Here is a 24,355-nt window from a genome sequence, read left to right as displayed (position 1 = left end):
TTAAGAAAAATTTTTGTATCCTAGTGTATTCAGTTTTTCTTATATTTATCTGTTTCATCGTTACACTTAATCTGTTAACTATATTCTTGGCTATATTTCCTATTTTTATTGGGATTTTTGCCAAAATGTTTTGCAATTCATGTCACTTCACTTCTAAATGATTATTAGTTTATATAGATTTATATATAGGGCTATTCTAAGAAGGAATCCCTAGTTGTGCATTTATTTGTTCTAAGAAATAATCTCTGCTTTTTGACTTATCTCAACAACTAGTATAGTTCTGGTTAACAAACTGCAGGCCTTCTTGGTACTTGGAGACACCCAATTGCCATGCATGCTCCACCCACACTGTACAAATGCAAGAAGAACTACAGTGCTAACCCCTCTTTTCTAGGGTTCTGTCAAGTGCCTCTGCTGAAGCTCTGATGAGATCTGTGATCTGCCTTGGCGGCAGTCAGGCCAAGCCTTCCAATGGATTAGTTCAGCTCCCAGGTCACATGCTGACTCCTCCACATTTGCTTCTTTGGGAGTGTGAACTTTTACAAAGGCTTTGCGCTCTGTGCTTTGCCCTGCACTTCAGTTATGTACATGAGCTTTTGCTAACTGGTAGGAACAGTTTAACAATCATGGAGTTGCCACTTCAGAAGGAAGATGTATAGAGTATGGATCAGAGCTTACACTAAGTAACTCAGCCTTTTCTCTGCTTAGACAAGGTCTCTATCAAATACTTTTCAGGCTACCATGATGTATAGTCAGAGGGTCGAGCGTTTATTCTTACTCTGCCTGCCTCTGCTCAGTGGCCTGTGCTCGGGTAGTTTTCAGCTAAAACGTTTACTATCAGGTTTTCATTTTTCAGCTTAGTTTTATTTTCATCATTTCTTTATATTTTCCCCTTATCCTTCACTGTAGTTGAGCCCAATCTCCTAGAGTATATATGAGAGCACAAAGAGATGGCAGAAATAACTGATATGGAGAGCAAAAGAATATTGATTTTTTACCTTTATTAAATTCTTTGCCAGGCTACAAATGCCTCATAGGTCACTGGTTTTAAGACACTGCATTTCAACCCCTTTATAGCCCATATGTCTGATGACCTGGAAGATCATTTGTCCCTAGCCACTAACCAAGTTTACCTCAGCCAGTACTAATACATCAGTGGGGAATGAAATAACATAGTAGATTATGTCAGTGTTTGAATGGTCACGAATGATAAGAATAACTTCTTTTGTAGTTTAAATTATTGGGCTGCTATATATCCCAAGGCTCAAATAAACATGGGTGAGAAATGTAATACAAAAGTATCGCCACCCTTCTAAAATAGGGCATCTATAAAAAATTCTTTCCTAGATACTTACTTGAATTTTGGCTGATTAGAATTTTGTCTGCCTTTTCCCAAAGTATTTCCTTTTTCCCTCTTTCCTTATCAAAGTTATTTTATAAATCAAGGAGTCAAGGGGGGGGGAATTAGCTGGTCAGGTGAGGTAGAGAATAGTTTGAAATAAATTACACGGAGTCATCTTCAAACCCTTTCTCCATTTTCCTTAAATCTTTAGTTTCTTCCTTTTTGAAGCCAGAGTGAAGGATCTATTAAATCATGGACTTTGGAAGACTAAGAGGTGATCTGAGTTTATTGCTGTGTTTTTGCACATGAGCAAATTCAACACAATCCAGCTGTTGGAGTCGTTTTCATTTTTGAAATTAAGAAAGGGAAGTCAGTATACTTCCTTGGAAACTCAGAGGAGTGTTTGTCAGCCTTTGCTATTGGAAATTTTCCATCATAAGTCAGATTATCTGTGTAATGAATATTACAGTTTTCTGAATCTTATCATCCCTTTGAGGTTACCCCCAAGTCATCTGTATTCCTACTCATTAAAAAGAATATATTTATTTCTAACATTTTTTTCTGATCATATTATGAGATCCTAGTCCAAGCTATGTTTCTAGGACATACAAGTCCTGATTGTAAATCTGTTTTTCACTGTGCAGTAGTATAGACAGAGTGTGAAGGTTATTTCACATATTTGTTAGCCTTGGGAAATCTCCCAGAAATTGCTTTAATTTAAAAATCTGTAAGCTATACATTTTTTAGTATTTTCCTCTTTATTATAAAAATAAAATTTAGAAGACTTTATGTTAAGGTTTATGTTATAAACCTTAGCAAACAGTTTATGTTTTCGATCTACTTAATTGGGGTTGTACTGTAATTAGCAGTTATTAATGCTTTAGATGGAATAAAATTCCACTTTTTTTCTTCTTAAAAGAGGTAGAATATAGCTGGTCATCATCTCCTATATGAAAGCCCTTCCTGTTGCTAGTATTAAGTCATAGGATGTGGTACAGACTTGGTCCTTGCATAAACTATTTATCTGTGTTGTAGTCACAGACTAAACTCCACATTCTAACCATGTATTACACAAGTGTTCAGTACCATTTGATCATAAAAGGGATCAAGCAGAATATGTACAGGTTGGTGTAAATTCCATGCCCTTGAAACAGAACCTATTGTATTTTCTATACATACAAGGCTGGTCATTTCTTCATTTGTAAAGTAAAAGTGAAAGTGGATCCACTTCAAAGGGTTATTGTGTGGAATGGATGAAATAGTGAGTGTGAGGAACCTTCCCTCTGACTTTACTGCTCTGAGCCTTCTTGAAGTTATCCACTTCTCATGATTTTAGAGTTCCTAAACTGAAAGTATACAGTCTCTCTCATGTAAAGTGCAAATTACTTTTTCTTTCTATCCATGTCTCTCCACCCTTATGCACATTTAGCACTACCTCCAGAAGTTCTGAAAAGAAACTAATACCTAGATCTCAACCCTGTAGTTTGTCCCACCTGTGAAGCTTCTGATTCAGTAGTTGATGGTAGAACAGGGCAATCAGTATATTTTGAAAATTCTACCAAAGATTCTGATGGATGAGACAATTGGTTCATACTATTCTTATCATATTAGTAGATGTAACATTTATTGAATGGTTTGTGTTATTAAAATGTATTTGAGAAATGTTACATGCTCCCCTAACCCTGCTTTCATAGAATTTAGATGTTATTAGGAATTAGGTAGGAAAACAGGTAAGAAAAAGACTTGCCAGTTGCTGTGTGGTAAGCATTACACGTGTGTCTCATCTGATTCTAACAAAAGTCCTATAACAGGGAGAGGAGCTATTTTCCCTGTTTTACAAATGAGAAAACTGAGATTTGGAAGGGTTAAGTAATTTGTCTGAAACCACACAGCTAGGACATGTTAGAAGCTGGTTTGAACCCAGGTTTTCCAACATAAGCCACGCCTAACTACTCTTCTGTTCCCTTTTAAATAACTTCCCATATCACCTGGCTCTTTGATGTTTAATACATGCACTGGGCATTTAGTATTTCTTTTGTACTTGTTTAAGCCAGTCCTACTCACTGATTGTGCCAACTACTCTTCGATTGTGTGCTTATTTTTTTCTGATTATTTTTCTGGTGGACTAGCTATAGTATGGTGGAAAGAACATTGGTTCTGATTTTCAATTCCAGATTTGACATTTGTGACAGTGAGACCTTACGCAAATTATTTGACATTTACAAATCTCAGTTTCCTTGTTTATTACAAAAGCCATCTTATTTTGCAAGTTGTTTTGAGAATTTAGTGAAATAAGCTGTGTTAAAAAGAATAGTACTGTGTAAACTTTTTAGTCATTTCTTTTTGTATCCTTTCATCTACCAAGTTGCAAGTGAAATTGTTAATTTGATGACCATGCTTTTCTTTACACTATACATCCAGTCCTGGACCCTTTAGACTTTTGTGTAAACATATATTCAAGTTTGATACCTTTGAAACAAACTGAAGCTTTTCTAAGTTGATTATGACTATAGTCAATTTTGAACTCATGAACTGTTTACTAGGTGGTTTTAAAGAAACTCTTAATTAGCCTTCATGTTGGACTGAGAATGAAAGGAAGAAGATATTCAAAGAGAATTACATGATCCAATCTCAACTCTTTAAAAGCTTAAAGTCTAGAATGTCATCTAAACTAAATTTTAAATCTTTATTTATCAAAGGAGCATCCTGTGGAGTAAAGCAGAATCAGAAACCTTGATAATAGTGACATAGTAAAACTTTATTTTGTACCGTTAGTTGTCAGTATGCTACTATTTAATAAAAAGAGTTTAAATTGTTGCCAAGATTTGTTGAAATCATTGTGCTGCTTTGTGGGTCCCATCACTAAGGAGAACTCCCCAAGGTAAATGGCTCTTTGCTTGGCGACCCACTCAGGCCTTCTGAGTATGCATGCTGTTTAAACACTCTGATTACTACCTGATATACTTTTCTTTTTTTTCTCCTCAGGTCAGTAAAATTGTGTCAAATGTTCCCCAGTTGGAGTTTCTAAACCTGAGTTCCAACCCTCTGAATTTGTCAGTTTTAGAAAGAACATGTGCTGGGTCCTTCTCTGGGGTTCGCAAACTTGTCCTCAACAACAGCAAAACTTCATGGGAGACAGTGCACACGATACTGCAGGAGTTACCAGAGTAAGCCCAGAGAGCATGGTGGAGAGGGAGCTGTGTTGCCATCTGTGTTAGTACCTAGAATCATTGCTGATCTTTCATCTCAGAAATACTAGCTGCAGATTGAATGGAGAAAGTGGTTAGAAAAATGAAGCAATTCCAATGAGGGTGTGAGGGCAATCGGGTCGCATTTCCAGTGGAATGCTTGTTCAGTGTTGAGTAGCACCAAGACATGGGATATGTCATCCTTTGGCTAGAAGATATTCCTGAGAAGCACTTATTGCTTGTGGATCAGCTCGGCCTTTCTCCATTTTAATCTTCTGATTACCTGATTTAAGAATTTTGCCACAACCCTTTTCTTTGGGAGAAAAAAGAAATTATAGTATCTCTAAAATATGTTAACATTTAGATGATTAGTTGCTTATCTGGCCTTATGAGAAAGTGGACCTATAATTTAAGAAAGAAATTACACTTTAGTTGCTTAGTTTCAAAATGCTGTATTGTGTTTTGTGTCTCTCTTTGTTTATGCACATAAATGTACAAAGGAAGTAGTTTAAAGAACTACATGAAGCTATAGTTTCCTTGACTGCTTAAATATGGAAATGATTAAAGCCCTTCAGATATCATCTGAGTCTTAATTTCTCACTCTAGCTGTAATGAGGTTGGTTTTTTCAGTGCATGTATCTGCCAGCATGGCATTGAGTGAACTTTTTTTTTTTTTTTTTTTTTTTTGGTGGTACTGGGTTCCTAGAAACCCTTCTACCTCCGGGCTACACCCCCAGACCTATTTTTATACTTTTTTATTTGGAAACAGGATCTCTTAAGCCAGCGCGGCTGGTTTCGAACCTGCGCAATCCTCCTATCTCTGTCTCCCAAGCGCAGGGATTACAAGCGTGGGCCACCATGCCCGGCATTGAGTGAGTTTTTAAATTCTAGTTCCATTTACTAACCATATGACCTTAGATATACTTCTTAACTTCTTTTAGCTCAGTTTCCTAGTCTGGAAAGTGGGCATAATTTTATTTACTTTGGAGAAACAAAATCTATAATGTTTCTGACAAGGTAGGGATTTAATAATTATTATTTCTTTTCTTTTTTGTGTGTGGTACTGGGAATTGAATCCAGGGACATTCTACCTCTGAGCTATATCCTCAGACCTACTTTATTTTTATTTGGAGACAGGATCTTGCTAGATTGGTGAGAGTCTCACTACTGCTGAGGCTGTCCTTGAACCTGCGATCCTTCTACCTCAGCCTTCCAAGTATTGGGATTGCAAGCGTGTGCCCCCACGCCTGGCTTAGTTATATTTCTATATATAAACATGTATTCGTGTTGTTTCTGGAATTCTCGGTCTCCTCATTTATGCAAGGTCACCTTTCCTTCAAAGCTATGCATCCTTTTTTGGTTATTCCAACTACAATTTCAAGTTCATTTGTGTATGGACCACCGTTATACTCACAGTTAGTATTACTCAAATTAGTACTTACTTATTTAAGCACAGAATTAATTTAGTACTAGCTTATTTCATTCTCTGTTGTCTTATACACTTTAGGTTTTACTTTCCAAGCCAAGTACTGTTTTGAGCTTGAGGAAGACATGTTTTGTACTTTCTTTACAATACCTACCAGAGTGAGTCCCATATGTAGTGGATTTTTTTTTTTTTTTTGAAACAGGGTCTCCTAAGCTAGCGCGTCTGGCTTCGAACCTGCACGATCCTCCTGTCTCCGCCTCCCAAGCGCGGGGATTACAAGCATGCGCCACCACGCCTGGCTAGATTTTTATTTATTGAATAAATGAGAATCAGTATGAAGTAGAAACTGAGTTGCTTTAAACAGTAAAATGTGTCCTTTTTTCCTTGCAGTTTGGAGGAGCTCTTCCTGTGCCTTAACGACTATGAAACAGTGTCTTGTTCTTCTATTTGCTGTCACTCTCTTAAGCTCCTACACATAACAGATAATAACCTCCAAGACTGGACTGAAATACGAAAGCTAGGAGTTATGTTTCCTTCACTGGACACCCTTGTCCTGGCCAACAATCATTTGAATGCTATTGAGGAGCCTGAAGATTCTCTGGCCAGATTATTTCCTAATCTGCGGTCCATCAGCCTCCACAAATCAGGTGAGATCCACAAGCTTGTTCTCATTTTGTGTGCAAGCTGAGCTGAGTTTATGCATGAAATGCAGCCGAAGTATAGTATATTCTTTTCACTCATAGCTCTACCTTTTTAGAGTACAAATTTTCAACATGACATGCAGGAGCCTATTTATTTATTTATTTATTTATTTATTTATTTATTTATTTATTGGGTCTGGGGATGGAACCCAGAGGCATTTGACCTCTGAGCTCTACCCTCTACCCAATTTTTTATTCTTTATTTTGAAACAGGGTCTCACTGAGTTGCGGAAGGCCTCACTAAGTAGCTGAGGCTGTCCGCGAACCGCAATCCTCTGGTCTCAGCCTCCTGAATGCTGGGATTACAAGCATGTGCCACCACACCTGGCGGAGCCTATCTTTTTAAATGTGTATGTATGGTACTAGTGATTGAACATTGCTCAATGAAGTGGGATTTCAGTCAGTGAATCTACACTAACATATCTTTCTCTTTCAAAGTCTGTAGCTTATATTATGGTTCATGCTTGGTGGCTTACATTCTATGGTTCTTGACATATGTATAATAATATGTACATATGTATAATGACATGTTTAATAACATTGTACTATAGTAAAGAATAGTCTTATTGTCCTAAAAATACCATCTGCAGCACCGATTTATCTCTTTCTTTTACTGACTTTTTTTTATTGTCCATCATGTTGTCTTTTTTAGAACATCATGTATGTTGAGTATATGTTATATCACCTTTTTAGATTAGTTTCTTTCACTTAGTATATGCATTTAAATCCTCTGTATTTTCATAGCTTGATAGCTTGTTTCTTTTTGGTGCTGAATAATACTCCATTTTCTGGATATACCAGTTTGTTTATCTATCATCTACTAAAGGACATCTTGGTCATTTCCAGGTTTGGGCAGTCAGGAATAAAGCTGCTATTAGTATATGTGTGCAAGTTTTTGTGTGGACATAAGTTTTCATTTGATTTGGGTAAATACTGAGGGCATGATTCTGGATGATATGTTAAGAGTATGTTTAGTTTTGTAAGAAACTGCCAAACTGTCTTCCAAAGTGGCTATATCATTCATTCTCAATGAATGAGAGTTCTGTTGTTCCAGATGCTCATCGGTATTTGTACTGTCAGTATTTTAGATTTTGACCACCTTTAACAGGTGGACTGTGGTATCTCATTTTAATTTGAAATACTCTAATGACATATGATATTGAGCATCTTTTCACATGTTGAGGTATTATATGAATTTTTTTAAGTTGGGTTGTTCTTTTCCTTATTGAGTTCTGTGAACATTTGATTAACAATTCTTTATCAGATATGACTTTTACAAAAAACATTCTTCCAATCTGACTTCTCATGGTGTTGTCTTTCATCCTGCTTTTTACCATAGAGGGTTTTTTGTTATTTTTGTTGTTTTGTTTTTGTGGTACTGGATATTGAACCCAGGGGCTTTTCACCTTCAAGTTACACTCTCAGCCCTTTTTTATTTTTTGTGTTGAAACAAGGTCTTGCTAAATTACTGAGAGACTTGCCAAGTTGCTTTGGCTAGTCTCGACCCTGCAATTGTCCTGTCCCAGCCTTCCAAGTACTGGGGTTACAGGTGTGTACCACCACACCTGGTACATCATAGATGTTATAAGTGGGAAATAAGTTTTAAATGTTACTGTTTTCTACCAGGAAGTAGATTATTTCACATGTTGACACCCCTGGATCTAACTGATCTTTTTTTTTTCTGGGAGGAAATGCCATTGCTAGGGTAGAGGATGGTTGTGACTTGGTGTTGTATGTACCAGAGTCCTCCTAAATTGCCCCTTGTTTTACCCTTGCTGAAGGTCAACAGAATAGAAAGGCACTATGCTGTTTTCCAGAGTGGATTTCCTATGCTGTAATATTGACCAGTTTCATCATTACAGGGATATTTTTCCTACCTGGAAGTCCTCCCTGACCTTGGAAGTCAAATACTATTTGTCTTGAATGCTACATTTGCTCACAACCACAGGGAGAAGATTAAAAAAAATTCTAATTGTTTTTGCATGTTCTCCTTACTCAAGGTTCAGGTTTTCTTCTGTTTATTTTTTTTAATTTGTCTTAACAATGGTTTTGTATCTGTTTCCCCTGTCACCAAAATGAGGGCAGTATGAGAATGATAATATTTAGTTTCTAATTCTGTCAACCTTGTCTCTGTCAACTTTGTCCCATTTCAGAATTTTTCACGTAGACATCTGGGTATGACAATATTGACTCTGATTTATAATTCTGTTCCATGAGTCTGTCAAGTGAAATGAGTGGTCATAGTACTTTTAAAAATGCTGTAATCATGGCTGTAGCCTGCTTATTGAAGACATGTGAGCCCCGGTGTGAGCCCGTTTGGTACAATTTGGAGGTGTGAGAATGGTAGAACAAGAGTCTCTCTCCTAACCCACTGAGATCATAAAGGCTCAGGGGAAGTCTTTGTGGTATTTAACTGAATTCCAGTTTTTCCTGGAGTAGGGAAGAGTTTCAGGTTAACATGTGATCATCTTAACAATTCAGGAATCATTGAAGTGATTTCTTTTGCTATGTTTAGCTTCTTATTTGTGTATTTTTCTGGATTAATTTAAACAATATCTTTCTCAAATTAGGTTTGCAGTCCTGGGAAGACATTGACAAACTAAATTCATTCCCAAAACTTGAAGAAGTGAGATTGTTAGGAATACCTCTTCTGCAGCCATACACCACTGAGGAGCGAAGGAAACTGGTGGTAGCCAGGTCTGTTGTCCCTATTTCTTTCCCCAGAGTCTTCGTTTTTACTAAAGAGAGTACACTGTGAACGTATCCATCTCTTGAGCACGCTGTGATTGAATTAGCTGTATCTGTAGCTCCCAGTCTCAGATAAAAAGAAATGCAATACAATGAGGAAAACATCGAATGCAATTGTCCTGCTGAGACCACTGAAAAATTCCCTCACAGATCTATCTTATTTTTATGCTTTTCAATATTTAGAATTTTCTATGTGAAGTCCTCTTTGGAGTTGTAACACAAAAGTCCATGTGATGGGGATTCATCTCTGTGATAGTTGTCCATAGTTCTTCTGTTAATACAGTAGTCATTTAAAATGGAAATACCTGGATTGGGGTGTTTAAGCTGCACCTGCATTTCTTCTTGAGTATACACTTACTTAAACATGACCACCACTATTATTATCTATTATTATCTTCTTATATATTTTTGCTACAGTGGAAAGGACCATGGAGCTTTGCTTTGTTCTCTTTTTGTAATGCACATAGTAGTTCTCAAAGAGGAATAGTAGGCTTTAAGGTTTCCTAAAGAAGGGTGGTTCTTTTAAACTGTGTTGCTTTTTCTGACTGGGGAACGCCTGCAGATCTTCACTACTTTGCAGTTGTTAACATACACATAAGCATCTCACTGAAGAAACCATTGTCAGCATACTTTGAAGAAGAATAAGTCTTGCAGTAGGAATTATACTCTATTTTCTTCAATTCCTTTGCAAATATAATAAATCGATTTCTGAATTACATCTCTAGACCTGTGCTATTTATTATGGTGGGCACTCGCCATGTGTGGCTATAAGCACTTGAAACATGTCTTGTTTAAATTGAAATGTGTTATAAGTATAAAAGAGATGTTGGTTTTCAAATAATTTATATAAATAATATAAAATGGTTCATTATTGCTTTTAATATTGATTACAACTGAAGTGATTAAATTTTCTACATTTTAGATTAAATAAAATAAATTAATATCACCTGTTTTATCTTTAAAAAAATTGCTAGTAGAGAATTTAAAATTGTATATGACTTAAATTTTGTCTACCTAAGTTGGACAGTGTTGCCTAGAATCTTATTTTGAAAAGGTGAAGTATGATATGAAAGGTCAGCATCACACCCAAAAATAAAACTAGATTATTTTGTTCCTTTTTAAATGACTTCAGTTCGTGTCAGTATTAATACACAAGCAAAACTGCATCAAATGTGTCCTTTTAAAAGAATAAGACTGAGCCTCAAACCAGCATTTTTATTTCTAAAGCCAAATATTTTCAGTATCTTTATTTTTTTCTTTTTCAGGAAATTTATTTATTTATTTTTTTGCACATATATATGATATATAAAACACTTTTCCGAACTTTTAAACATAGCTGAAACGAATGCATATAAGAAACTAAACTAAATGATATATTCATCCTAATGCTAATTGTAATCCTAATTCTAAACATATGTGAAGCGCTTACAATACACTGAAATTGAACATAATTGCACATAATATATGATATATGAAACACTTTTCTGAGCTTTTAAACATAGCTGAAACTAACACATATAAGAAACTAAACTAAATGTTATATTCGCCCTAATGCTAACTGTAATCCTAATTCTAAACAAATGTGACACTCTTACAATACACTGAAATTGAACATGATTTCACATATATATGATATGAAAAACCCTTTTCCGTGCTTTTAAACATAGCTAAATCTAACGCATATAAGAAACTAAACTAAATGTTATATTCGTCCTAATGCTAACTGTCCTCCTATGTCTAAACATATGTGAAACTCTTACAATATACTGAAATTGAACATAATTGCACATATATGTGATATATAGAACACTTTTCCAAGCTTTTAAACATAGCTGAAACTAACGCATATAAGAAACTAAACTAAATGTTTTATTTTTCAGTATCTTTAAATGCCTTCATTTTGGTTTAACTTGCAGATTGCCCTCAGTTTCCAAACTTAATGGCAGTGTTGTCACTGATGGTGAACGAGAAGATTCTGAGAGATTTTTTATTCGTTACTATGTGGATGTTCCACAGGAAGAAGTGCCATTCAGGTAAAAATCCTCTTGTCAGCAGAGCAAGACACCTTAGCGTGCCTTGTGCTCAAATAATTTCTGATTGGATCCTTCTAGAGGACTTTGATAAATAGTATTTTTTCCCTTTTTATTAAAGAAGAAACATAAAAGCAAACCTATTTATGTCACTTTGTGCAGTGTATTTCTTCTAGCCCTGCACTTACTTGACAGATGATTGGGTAAGCATTTGACTAACTCAGTCGTTCTCACTTCATACTTGATAACAGCAATTCCTTCTTTAATCTGAGAGTTGTTAAACTTTCATTCTGCTACAAGATGGCATATCTAGAGTTGTGTTCTGCCCCAATGATATAATTATCCCAAAGTATATTTATGCACCCACACTAGTTCATTTAATTGGGGGGGCACACATTTTACCTGTCCCCAAATTGGTCTCAATTCATTTTGCATTTGCTTGTATGATATACTACGTTCTAAGTATGGAAGATTTGACAGAGTATAGCAGGTTCATAGAATATGAGAAAAGGCCTAATAAAATAGACTTTTGAATAATTTTTTTTTTTTTTGGTGGTACTGGGGTTCCTGGAAGCCCTTCTACCTCCGGACTACACTCTCAGACCTATTTTGTACTTTTTATTTGGAAACAGGGTCTCTTAAGCCAGGCTGGCTTCAAACCTGCGCGATCTTCCTGTCTCTGCCTCCCAAGCACGAGGATTACAAGCATGTGCCACCACACCCAGCTTGAATAATTATTAAAGGAATTAGGATGGTCATGTATGAAGAGAAATTCTGAGAGCTAAATTAGTAAATACCATTAAATGTATGCTGAAATAGTACTTTATTTATTTATTTATTTATTTATTTATGTATTTATGTATTTATTGCGGGTCTGGGGCTGGAATCCAGAGGCATTTGACCTCCGAGCTATACCCCCTGCCCAATTTTTTATTCTTTATTTTTTGGTGGTACTGGGGGTGGAACCCAGAGGCTTTCTACATCCAGGCTATATTCCCAGACCTTTTTTTGGGAACAGGGTCTCACTAAGTTGCTGAAAGCCACACTAAGTAGCTGAGGCTGTCCGTGAACCTTGTTCCTCTGGTCTCAGCCTCCCAAATGCTGGGATTACAAGCATGTGCCACCATGCCCAGATGAAATATTATATTTAATAGTCTGTAAAGTTAAAAGGAAATGGAGCAGTGTGATATAGGCAGATATCCAAGGAAAAAATCTACTTGGCTGAAAATGAAGGATAGGAAATACTTCATAATTACATCCAGTGACCAACATATGAAACTGGCCTTCATATTCCTGAGCCTTAGTAGGTTAAGGGGCCTAAAACACAAGGGAGAGATGTCTGTTGTTTCTGGGCCTGCTCAGAGTGAGGTGGGATATCACAGTGGATGCGCTGATGGGATGAGACTATTTATTTCCTGGTGGCTAGGAAACAGAGGAGAGTGTAAAGGGGCTGGGGACTTACTTCTTTTAACTAGGCATCCCCTCCCAGAGTTTTACCACTTCCTGATAGTGTCACCAGCTGGGGGTCACCACATGAGTCTTTGGGGGACATTTCAGATCCGAACTATTGACAGGCAGGGACCAAGAGAGGCAAGGACAGCCTTGGGTTTGCAGGCCTATTCTGACTAAGGAATAACTTGGCATCAGTTGGTCAAGACCCATAACATTGAATACTCAATAGGGATATGAAAAGTCATCATCAAATCTCCTGGGTTTGGAAGCTTAGAACCCAAGAAAGAAATGGCAGTTGTTTCTGGGCCTTTGGGGAGGCAGTATTGCTTTTAGTTTATTGTCAGTTTATCACTTATTCTAGTCCTAAAAGTTTCATGATCTTTTAACTAGTGTGAACAGTCATAAAGACCATTTTGACTACCATTGTGGCCTTGCTGCCTATTTTAGTTATCCCCACTTTCCCATCCATCTAGTGGTTCGATGCCACTTTCTTGGTCTCATCTATTCTTGAAATTGAAATGAGCAGCCTGATTTCAGTGTCTTTTACCTGAATCTCTGGTCTGTAAAGTGTTTTTCTGAGATGTGGGTGCTCGGCTTACATTTTCAAGGCAGGGGTTTTGTAGATCTTTATAAGGCTCGTAGATGGAGAATGGGTAGAGGGGCAACACGAGTGATGCAATCATTTCCCTTGTGCCTGTGTCCTGTAGTTTTAAAATCCCTTCCTTCCCAATATCCTAAAGAATACATGGCATCTCAAATTGAAAACATATTGCCCATGTAAATAACCAAAGTTTTACAATTCTTCTGCTGTGGTGTTTTTGTGATTAACCCCAGAAAATACGCTGTTACCTGATGCAGGTGGAGCAGGATATGCGTGAGGAAGGTTGAAACAAACAGGAATTGAATTCCTTCTTGGAGAGGAATTCCTTCAGGGAGGGGATCTCACTGCCTTTTCAAGCCAGAGAGAGGAATAGTCTCTCAATACAAAAGAGGAATGGTTGCCCACATAGAAAAGGGAACCTGATTGAGGACTCGGGGTACTCCCAAATAACAATTTTCCCATGTCCCTCCTTTCCAATTTGTTCTTTTTCTCTCTTTTCTAATCAGTGCTCCAAATTTCAGTAAAAGTCTCAACATGGATGCACATTTAACTGACTTGCATTCAGCAACCTGGAGCATCAAATTTTGTGCGATATTATAGCTGCCTTAGCTCTTTGTTATAATAGTGGAAGGATCCTTTTCTTAATAGTTCTTAGGTTCCAGTCTGTGCCTTGGGCCTGTTTTATAGGGATTTGACCTTAATATATTTGTATTTGGACTTTCTTGTACCTATAGCCTAGTAGGTGAGCTACCTCATGGTCTTGAATTCTTCATGTCCTTCATTCTTTGGCAGCACTCTCTGAATCACCAAGAGCCTTGCATGTGACCAGCTGATAGTTCGTTACTTCACTACTCCATATCAACGACTTACAGAAGGTCTTTCACAAACACTAGTATGATATTTACTGGCCCCTTCTGCACCAGAAATCAGTCCCAACCACCCTTAATTACCTTTTGCCTGTAATCCACTCTCTGATCTAACTTCTTAGCACAAATCACAGAAATGAACTTTGGCCAACTTGAGTAGGGTAGGAAGTTAGAAAAGAATAATTAAAGTATATAGCTCACAAAGTTGAGCAAAAGATTAGGTGTGAGCAGGATTGGTGTTTTGACTTTATCTGCTGTCAGTGGTCTTGGTTTGACCTTGTATCTTTGCATTACTCTGAAAGATTTAAAATTCTAGCTTAATGTTAACTTCCCCATGTTTCATCTTCCAGGGAGTGGTGAAAGAAATATTTTTTCTAGTTTTTTAACTCCTTTCAAGCTTCTGCATCTCATATATCTTGAATTCCCTCCCCAGTCAGAAGGGCATTGAGATGCTAGACAACCAAAGTTGGCATCTATCCACTGTGGTATCTGTTCCCTGTTAGTTTTTCACATGTGTCTCCTGGTGTAATGATCCATATACTCAGCAGATTTATTTTTTTGAGTCTTTGCAATGTTTCAGGAGCTATATCAGGCACTTTAAGTGGAATGTAATGTATCGTCCATACTGATGGCAAGAGGAAGTAATGAATAAGAACCAAAGAACTTGTATTAAAATATGTTCATGAATTAAGAGTAGTGATAAATAGACTATCAATCTGTCTCCCATTATATGCATATAAATATAACTTTCACAAACACTAGTCTCTAAAATACTAACAAATAATGAACAGCACAGTGCATATTTAGTGAAAAGTGAGTTTGACCCTTTATATAGTTCAGTGTCTTATACTGAATCACATTTCAGCTCTAGTTTCTGAAAGGAGTGAAAATTTCTGGCCTTTTGGAGAAAACATTTCTATTTGACCAAGGGCTTATCTTTTAAATCAGTGTTTGACTTGATTTTTTTGTGAATTCTAACATTCACAACATCACCTTTTGGTCTGATTCCCTGAGCATCCCCTCCTCCTTTTAGTTTCCCATCTTGTGTCAATTAAACCTGAAATAGTTGTACTTAACTTAGATATAACTAAGAAAAGATGTTCATACTGTCTTTGAGGGCATGAGTCGAGAGTCCTTATAATCAACTGAATGTCCTCTGTGGTAGTAAGTTATCCTGGGAGTCAGTTAGATTAGTCATGTCTTTTTCTATATGATTAGTCATTTGGCCAGTGGAAGTCTTCACAGATGATCCAGAGATTTACATATCCTGTTTTCCCATCTCAGAATAAGGCATTTAAGGCACTGAAGGGAAACATCCTGTGTTTTTTAAGTGTGTCTTATAAACATAAGAGTTTTATAATTTCTTATAGGTACTCAATGACCTTTTTATTGCCTTCTCCTGATGGGTGGCACCAGAACTTTAGCTGCTTGTGGTAATGATGGACTCTCACAGAACTGAAGCATCGGTCACGTACTTCGTGTTTATTTACTTTGTGAAGTGATCAAAGATGAAAAACCTCTGTTTTCTGATTCTTGGCCTTTGAACATTGTAGTGTTTGCTTTCCTAGTCAATAGGTTCTTTCTTCCAAGGACTCCATCCAGGCCTTGTCTCCTAGTGGTTTGTATAGCAGTGGTGTGCTATTTCACAATAAGTTTAGTGTGTGCTGCGGGTGGCTGAAAAGATGTCCTCACTGGACTGGAAGCATTTCAATGATTGGACACTCTTATGCCTCACCAGGAGAACTTCTAGGAAATAACTCTAGACTCTAGCAAACTTTTAGAGGATAGTTTATTTACTGAATACCTACTATTACTGAACCAGAAGCTGGAGATTTAAGGACAGAAAATAATGTCTCCTCTCAAGAAGCTGCCTTCTGGGCCAAGCTGGAGATAATATTTCCTTTGTTGAATCTTCATGTTCCCAACCTTGAAAAGTTGAGTTACCCTTGACCTCAGTCTTTGAATTTCTTCTCTTCTGTATTCATCTTCCACATACTTTTACCTAGTTCTATAGCTATAAATGTCTTCTGTATTTTATTAAGAACCAAATATACCACCAGCCTTAACTCTTCTCAAATCCTGGACTAGTGTTTGTACTGGACCCTGCTACCTGGGTGTTTAGCCCAGTCTGTCTAAATCCATTTGGATTTTGCTATTCTTTCTTACCTAGTCCTTCACTATGTCTGCTCCTCTGTAAGCTTCCCCCATCTTCCATTTTTTCAGTTGCTTGGGATAAAATCTAGGGGTCATAGTTCATCAGGGTTTTTTTTCTTTCAGTTATACTTTAAAAAAATGTATATAGAGGCCAGGCATGGTGGTGCACACTTGTAATCCAGGTACTTGGGAAGCTGAGACAGGAGTTTGAGGCCAGCCTCAACTACTTAGTGAGGCCCTCTGCAACTTAGTGAGACCCTGTTTAAAAATGAAGAATAAAAAATAGGGCTGAGGGTGTAGCTTGGAGGTAGGATTCTCCTGGGTTCATTCCCAGTACCAAAAGTGTGTGTGTGTGTGTGTGTGTGTGTGTGTGTGTGTGTGTGTGTATGTATGTGTGTGTGTGTGTGTGTGTGTGTGTGTGTGTGTGTAGAACCTGAGTACCTTTTTACCATTGACTTTAAGGCTTCACCATCTCTTACCTGTATCATCATGGTAACCTACCAAGAGGGCTCCCCATGGCCTGTGCTCCACATGGCAGCCAGTTGACAGGAATTGCAGGGTGTACTTATGAAAGCACACAAACAAACCTGACTTGCTCTTCCTCAGATGTGTCACACACACTCTGACCTGGGGCTTTGCACTTTTCACCCAGTTATCTCTTGACTGCCTCAGTGACATGTTATTAGAGATTCCTTTTCTGCCCACCCTAGCTAAAATAGCACATCTGTGTTTCCTAAAATTATCTTGACCTACTTTTATTTTTTATTTTTTTGTCATTTATCAGCACCTGAATTACATTTATGGTAAGCAGGAGCTTTTTTGTTTGTTTGTTTGTTTGGTACTTTGCTATCTCCCCAGGGCCTAGACCAGTGCCTGGCAGGCTAGCAATGTTCAGTAAGATGAACGAACATTCACGTTATGTGCTGGAAGCATGAAGAAGGTGTGCTTAGGTCTGCTGAAAGAAGGTACTTTCCTAGAAAAAAATTGAGTTAAACTGGTGAAGGGTAGGGGAGAATACTCTGGAGAGACAAGAGCACTTGAGAAGTACAGGCACAGAGGGATAAAAGAACTCTGTATGTGTAGGGAACTATAGCAGATAGAGGAAAGGAGAAGTCAGGAAAGGAGAAGCCAGGGTCGTTCTGAGGGACCAAATGGCAAAGTTACAAGGGTGGCTTTTGGTTTGTATGTAGAAGGAGAGGCTGAGAGAGGCCCATAGTTCTAGTTAATAACTGCCATTTTGGTAAGAGGACATATCTTTTTGGAAAGCTACACATTAGGACTGATTCACTACATAATTTGATATATTCCTCAAAGACACTTGCACTTCTACTTGTTTTCTGATACTTATAGTCCTGATTTCTTTAGAGATCCATAAATATCATTTAAAGAGGAAGGAACCTCCACATTTATGGCTGTGAAACATGTTTATTATTTTTGCCTTGCCCTTTACTAGATGTCTGTCCAAGATGCCTGCATTATTAGTTGTGTGTGTGTGTGTGTGTGTGTGTGTGTGTGTGTGTGTATGTGTTTGCTTTTTCTCTGCATTTCCTCTGAGAGATGAGATTTAAATGATTTCTTTAGTACTCCCTAATATACAGCCTGTTTTTAAAGAGAAGAGGAAGAGACATGTACCTTTTCTGGAAATCAATGTACTATGTATCTTTGGGGGCTCAATGATTTCTTTTTGTTTCTGAGCAGAGTGGGGGTGAAATAAATGCACTGATTGCACTCTTTTCAGAGTTTAAAATATGGATTTTATAAAGAGGATTGCAAGAGGCATCACTCCAGTAAACAACTGTTTGATGGAAGGAGGAAAGGCTACAGCTAAAGATGGAGTGGCAAAGCCAGAAGGCTCCTTAAAGCATTTCTAGGGCTTTATTTTGTCCTATTCTCCTTTGGTGCCTTACTTTCTGCTTGTCCCAAGTAATCTTTAAACTGTGTCCTAGGAAGTCCTTTGTTTCGATGTCCAGGATTATATTAGGAATTCCTCCAGTGCTGATCCCAGTGTTGTTAGTGGTAAGCTTTTCAAAATATGGAGAGCATGTTTCTTCTCTACTCGAGACTAATGGCTTTTCTAAATGGAGCTGATTGTTATCTCCATGCCATTGTGAGAGAGGGCAGCAGCCTGTATTTGGACACCACCTGGATGAAGGCTCATTTTGTCGTGGATGCTGGAGAAATTCTAGCGTGTTGTGTCCGTTACCTCATATCCCTTGCAGACAGAGGCCTGCTGTTGTGAGGGAACATTCCGACACTGGGCACAAGTCTCCTGGGGTTCTCCATGTTGCCAGGCTCCATCATCCTCTGACAAGGGCCGTGACACAGCCCTCCTTACATTTGGCTGCCAGTCTGATGAGAAACAAAAGGGGCATTCTCCTTGGCGCACCAAGAGAGCCTCTGAAACGTTAGCTTTCCCGCTTGCCTAAGGCCTTTGTCAATCCACTGACCTTGGACTTCATTTTGACTTCTTGCCACTTTCCCAGCCCAGCAGAAGATAGGCTGCCTTCCTGATCTTGATTGGAGCTATATGCAAGTATTTGAATCTACCTGCAAGGGAGAGAGATGGGAACCAGCTCTCCCACCCCATAGTCTTAGGGGATGCTATCTTTGCTGTGTGAACTTTTGTTTTGGTCCTGGCAGGAAGCCAGTTTTATCATTTTTGTTGTTTGCCTCTTAGAATTTAAAAGAATAATGAAAAACATAGAGAACATTTATGTTCCCTGAGAGTAATAAAAGAAAATATTAACTGACAATAGTTAATATTTAACTTCATTTTTAATTGAAAAGAAATAATATTACAGATAAAATTACAGTGCCTTTTTGTCTGCTTTTAGTCCTTTTCTTACTAGGGTGACTCCAAGAAGTCACCCTGGTAAGAATTTAATGTGTTCAGGCAATGTCCAGCTTTTCTATCTCTATTAAAATGTAAAGGAGAATTTTACAATTCTCTGTCAATATGCATTGCAGCTTCTTTACTCAGGCAGTACTTTTTCCAGGTTGTTTGTTTGTGTTGTGTGTGTGTGTGTGTGTGTGTGTGTGTGTGTGTGTGTGTGTTTACTGGAGATGGAACCCAGGGGTATTCTACCTCTGAGTGATATCCCCAGCCCTATTTTCTTATTCTTTATTTGGAAATAGGGTCTCACTGATTTGCAAAGGGCCTCACTAAGTAGCTGAAGCTGTCTGTGAACTCTGGTCCTCCTGTCTCAGCCTCCCAAATGCTGGGACTAAAAATATGCCACCGCACTTGGCTCAATCTGGTTTGTTCACTTTATATTTTGTTGAAGAATATTAAATTTTAGGTCAAATTAATCCTTCTCTATGACTTAATCTTAATGCATCCTCTTAAAGGGAATCTTTTTATTTCCAAAAGATAACTTAATATAATCTCCTAATTTTTGTTTTAAGTTTCTGATTCCTCAAACATTTATTCTATCCTTATGTTGAAAACATTCAAAATCCTTTTTTTTTTTTTTCTTCAGTACTGGGGATTGAACCCAGAGGCATTCTACTCCCAAGTTACACTCCCAGACCTATTTTTTAATTTTTATTTTGAAACAGAGTCTCACTAACTTGTGGAGGGCCTCACTAGCTGAGGCTGGTTGCAAACCTGCAATCCTCCTGTCTCAGGCCTCCAAGTACTGGAATTACAAGTGTGCGCCACCACACCCTGCTTCAAAATCCTTTTTTAAAAAATTTTTTTGAAATATACAGAACATAATTGTTAGCCACAGCAAATGTTTTTAAAAGGCTGATATGTCATGGTTGTGAGAATTTGCTGAAACAGTTACTTTTAACACTTTTTTGTGGAATGCTATTTAGCAGTGCCCATTAAAAATGTTCAAATGTTTTGTTTCCATTATCTATTCTGTATAACAAACTACCCTTGAGCTTGGTGGCTTGAAATAACAATCACTTGATTTGTTGACTGTCAGTTCTGGAGTCTGAGCTGGGCTTGGCAGGGATATATTATCTTTGCCCTATGAGGTCCACTAGGGTAGCTCAGCTGAGGCAAGAGATTTCTTTGAGGCTGGCTCCATTTGGAGGCTGACCTGCTTATGCTGGCTGTTAGTGGAGCGTGTGGAGGAGCTGTGGCTGAGGGCTAGAGTGCTCCTTCTTCTGCCTCTCCAAATGGCTACGTTGGGCATCCTACTGCACAGAGGCCTCAGAGTAGAAAGGCTTCTTACAGGAGTACAAAAGCAAAAGTTACTAGACTTAAGCTGCTTAGATGGGGAACTGACAGACTGTCATTTCTGTTGCATTCCATTTGTTAAAGGGGAGTCACAGCATTATCAAAAATTCAAGGGCAGTAAACCACACAAGAGTATGAATACTGGAAGACCAAGAAACAAGTTACCATAGCTTAACTTCATTTAACCTAACAATCTTATCGATAGGACTCTATTCCAAAAATATGACCTTAAATATTAAAAAGTGTGTTTTCCTCAGGAATGTTCATAAGAGCTATTAATAACAGCATTAGCACCCAATGTCCACCTATAGAACAAGGTGTTATATGACCCATAACACATTTATGGTTTTGCTTCATGTATTTTTTATACATAGATACTTTTAGATACATACACATATATGATTGTCATGTCTTCTTCTCCCTCTTTCTAATGGTTTTGTAGTAGTTTCTAACCAGCTCCCCAGATTCCTGGTCCAGGATGAATTCTTGTATTGGATTTTGGAGAACCTGTCCTACAAGTATTAGAAAGATAGTACAAATCTAGTCACCTAGGCAGCCACTGGTTCTATACCATTCTAGGCGTAGCAAAGCTATCTTTTTACTTCTTGGGCCTGGACCCATTGCTAGGGTGCAGCAGTGGTATTTTGTTTTTTCATCATTGCTTTATGCCCAGCTTCCTATCACCCAACTCTAGCCCTGCTTCAAGCAGGGAGTCTGGCTGGAGTCTCCCTCTTGCCCATGAAGCACCTCTCATCTCCTTGCCTCTAGGACCTGAGTTCCTGACTGCTACTATCTCTCATGGATTTAGAACACTGTGATATTGTGATTTCAGTTTCTGGTTCATGGAGATGCTTATCACTTTTGAGCCTGGGTTATATCTTCTTGGATTTCAACCTTTCATATTTTATCCATTCTTACTCTGAGTTGGGAGTAGAAATGCACTAAAATATAAGTTAATGGAGCCATTTTGACTAAATTCCTAATCATATTGATAAGTATGGGTCAAAATCGTTTTTAATTACTATGGTATTTTCTCATTTGAATAGGTCACATACTCTCTACTTACTAGGTAATTTTGACAAAGAAATTTGAATTTAAGAAATAGTTAAAACATAGTTCCATGATGTAAAACTTGATGTAAAACTATGAAATAAACTAAGCTTGTTTGAAAATATTTTGCTATATGTGAAATATGGGAATAAATAATTCTACAGGTTGGTGAGATACAGACTTTGAAAAAGGTAAGTAGGAAACATCTGTGGCTTAAGTAAAAGAATGTGCTGTGAGATGGAACATCATAAATAGGTAGGAGAAGAGAACACGAGTAAATTTCTAGCACCACCCATATGTAGATGGCAGAAAGAAAAATAACTCATGAAAAGAGGCATTTGAAATATAGGAAGAAGAGAATTCTAGAATACTGGTCATAATTGTAGTAAGTCACTAAGGTGATGAGAATTAAGGAAAGGGATATCATGCGAGCAAGACTTGAGTCCCACTGTTTCCCCTCCCCTTCACTACTGTAAGTATTTGGGCTAATGAACTGGGTCTCAATTATTATATCCACAAAATATATAACACATGATCTCTCAGACTCCTTCTTCCTCTAAGATGTGATTTATTATTATTATTATTATTATTATTATTATTATTATTATTATTATTATTTTTGGTGGTACTGGGGTTCCTGGAAACCCTTCTACCTCTGGGCTACACTCCCAGACCTATTTTATATTTTTATTTGGAAACAGGGTCTCCTAAACCAGCAAGACTGGCTTCGAACCTGCGCGATCCTCCTGTCTCTGTCTCCCAAGTGTGGGGATTATGAGCGTGCACCACCATGCCCAGCTATGTGTTTTAATAAATAGAATATTGATGGTCTTGAGATGAATGTTTCAGTAGAGTATAATATCCCAGTTTTAGAATGTTAATGAGGTTTTTTTGATGTGCCATGATATACCCTATCAAAATGAGAGAAAGCATGCTATATAAAAAGAGATTAGATAGCAGCAATCAGAAGATATTTGGAGTATAGTTTTTATTTTTTTATTTTTATTTTTATTTTTTTGCAGGTCTGGGTATGGAACCCAGAGGCATTTGACCTCCGAGCTACAACCCCTGCCCAATTTTTTATTATTTATTTTGAAACCAGGTCTCACTGAGTTGCAGAGGGCCTCACTAAGTAGCTGAGGCTGTCCGTGAGCCACGATCCTCCAGGTCTCAGCCTCCCAAATGCTGGGATTACAAGCGTGCACCACCATGCCCGGCTGGAGTATAGTTTTTATATCCTCATAATGCTACAGAAGCAAAGTAAACTTAATGTTTTTATTTCTTCTTCTTACATTTAAGTGACTTGGTGCAACCAAGTGAACCACTGAGGATTTTTCAGGTTTTACATGTTACATTTTTTAAAGAGAGAAATTCCTGTTATTGGGATAAATTTTGTAGTAAGGATAGCTTCATTTAAAGACTCCACTGTGGGTGTGCATTTGAAGAATGGTAGGTTAACAAAATGATTAGCTTAAGACCACCTGTGAACATACCTTAGGGCAGCTTAGAAAACTTTTGGGATATTATGATCCCATTATGACGTAGGCATGATGGAATGTAAATCTCATTTTTTTCTCTAAGATGCTTTTTGAGATTGTGAGTTGCTGCTTTTGTGGCTGTGGCGGTATGATACGGAACCCTAGAAGCTTTCTGCCACAAAAAGCCCTTGATTCCAAGCACGCCTTAGTTTCCCAGTTTCCTAAAAAATATGAAAAATATATACAGTTTGTAGTGTTTAGTTAAGATAGCCTGTAAAATGACTCAGAGCTGAGAATGAGTTCACTCTCTCTATCCATCTTTGGGTTCTATGTTTTATCCTAAACATAGACAGATGAAGGTTTATGGCAGGGCCCTGTGGGTTTGAGGGTGTGTGTTTGAGCAGTGTTCCAGGTCTTTGTTTATGCTAGAATCACAGACTTATGAGTGAATTGTAGGAAATGCTCGCTGGTCTTGGAAATCAGAAGTGAGAACAAGCAATCAGGAGAAATAAGCACACTTTTCCCAAATGTGACCATCATGTTAATATCTGCTCAGGTGTCATTTTCAATATGATTCATATAAAAATGAAATCTGCTCAGGTGTGTCAGTAGGCAGGCACGCTGTGGACCCAGAGCCCCTCATGTGGAGACTGGCTGGTATGTGTTGAGAGGACGGCTCCCCGAGTTCCACCAAGCACGGCGTTGTTCTCCATGTCCTTTTTGTTAGTGCTCTGCTCAGCCCACTGTGTGGCTGCCTGGCTTCTAACTGCTCATGACGCAAAGACCCTTCACGCTATAAGGAGCTTCTCTCTCAAAGTGGGTGTGTTTGTTTATAGGAAGAGAAAGAAACAAGCCCGGTTCACCTGAGCTTGGTTCTCTACAGAGTGGCCGCTAGCATTTGATTCCCCTTTCCACTCTCAGTTGCCCATATGGCCATTTACACTGTGTGAAGTAAATTTTATTTATTTTTTCTGTGATTGGTCATTTTATGTGGACGGTAATGATGAAATAAGCCAGAGGACTTCTGAATGCATTACATTTTAGCTTCTAGGAATTGCAATATATTCTTATCAATAGTATTTCCAAAGTAGGTTTATAGTATTTTCCCACTCAGAAATGATGTATATGAA

At 37.8% G+C, this 24,355-nt stretch overlaps 1 protein-coding gene across 1 annotated transcript in view; it reads left to right on the top strand.

The window, feature by feature from the left end:
- TBCEL (tubulin folding cofactor E like) overlaps window positions 1–24,355 on the top strand; it is a gene marked incomplete at both ends in the record, with an annotated part of 32,496 nt that overhangs the window by 3,238 nt on the left and 4,903 nt on the right. The window contains 4 exons of the mRNA XM_080714156.1: window positions 4,328–4,509; window positions 6,347–6,603; window positions 9,228–9,354; window positions 11,322–11,438. Of these exons, the coding sequence (XP_080570282.1) occupies window positions 4,328–4,509; window positions 6,347–6,603; window positions 9,228–9,354; window positions 11,322–11,438 (683 nt within the window). The remainder of the gene's footprint in view (window positions 1–4,327; window positions 4,510–6,346; window positions 6,604–9,227; window positions 9,355–11,321; window positions 11,439–24,355) is intronic.

This window comes from Muscardinus avellanarius (genome assembly GCF_963383645.1).
Source record: "Muscardinus avellanarius genome assembly, chromosome: 1".
NCBI classification, from domain to species: Eukaryota; Metazoa; Chordata; class Mammalia; order Rodentia; family Gliridae; genus Muscardinus; species Muscardinus avellanarius.
Note: the sequence above shows the minus strand (reverse complement) of the source record. Positions and strands in the feature narration are given on the sequence as shown.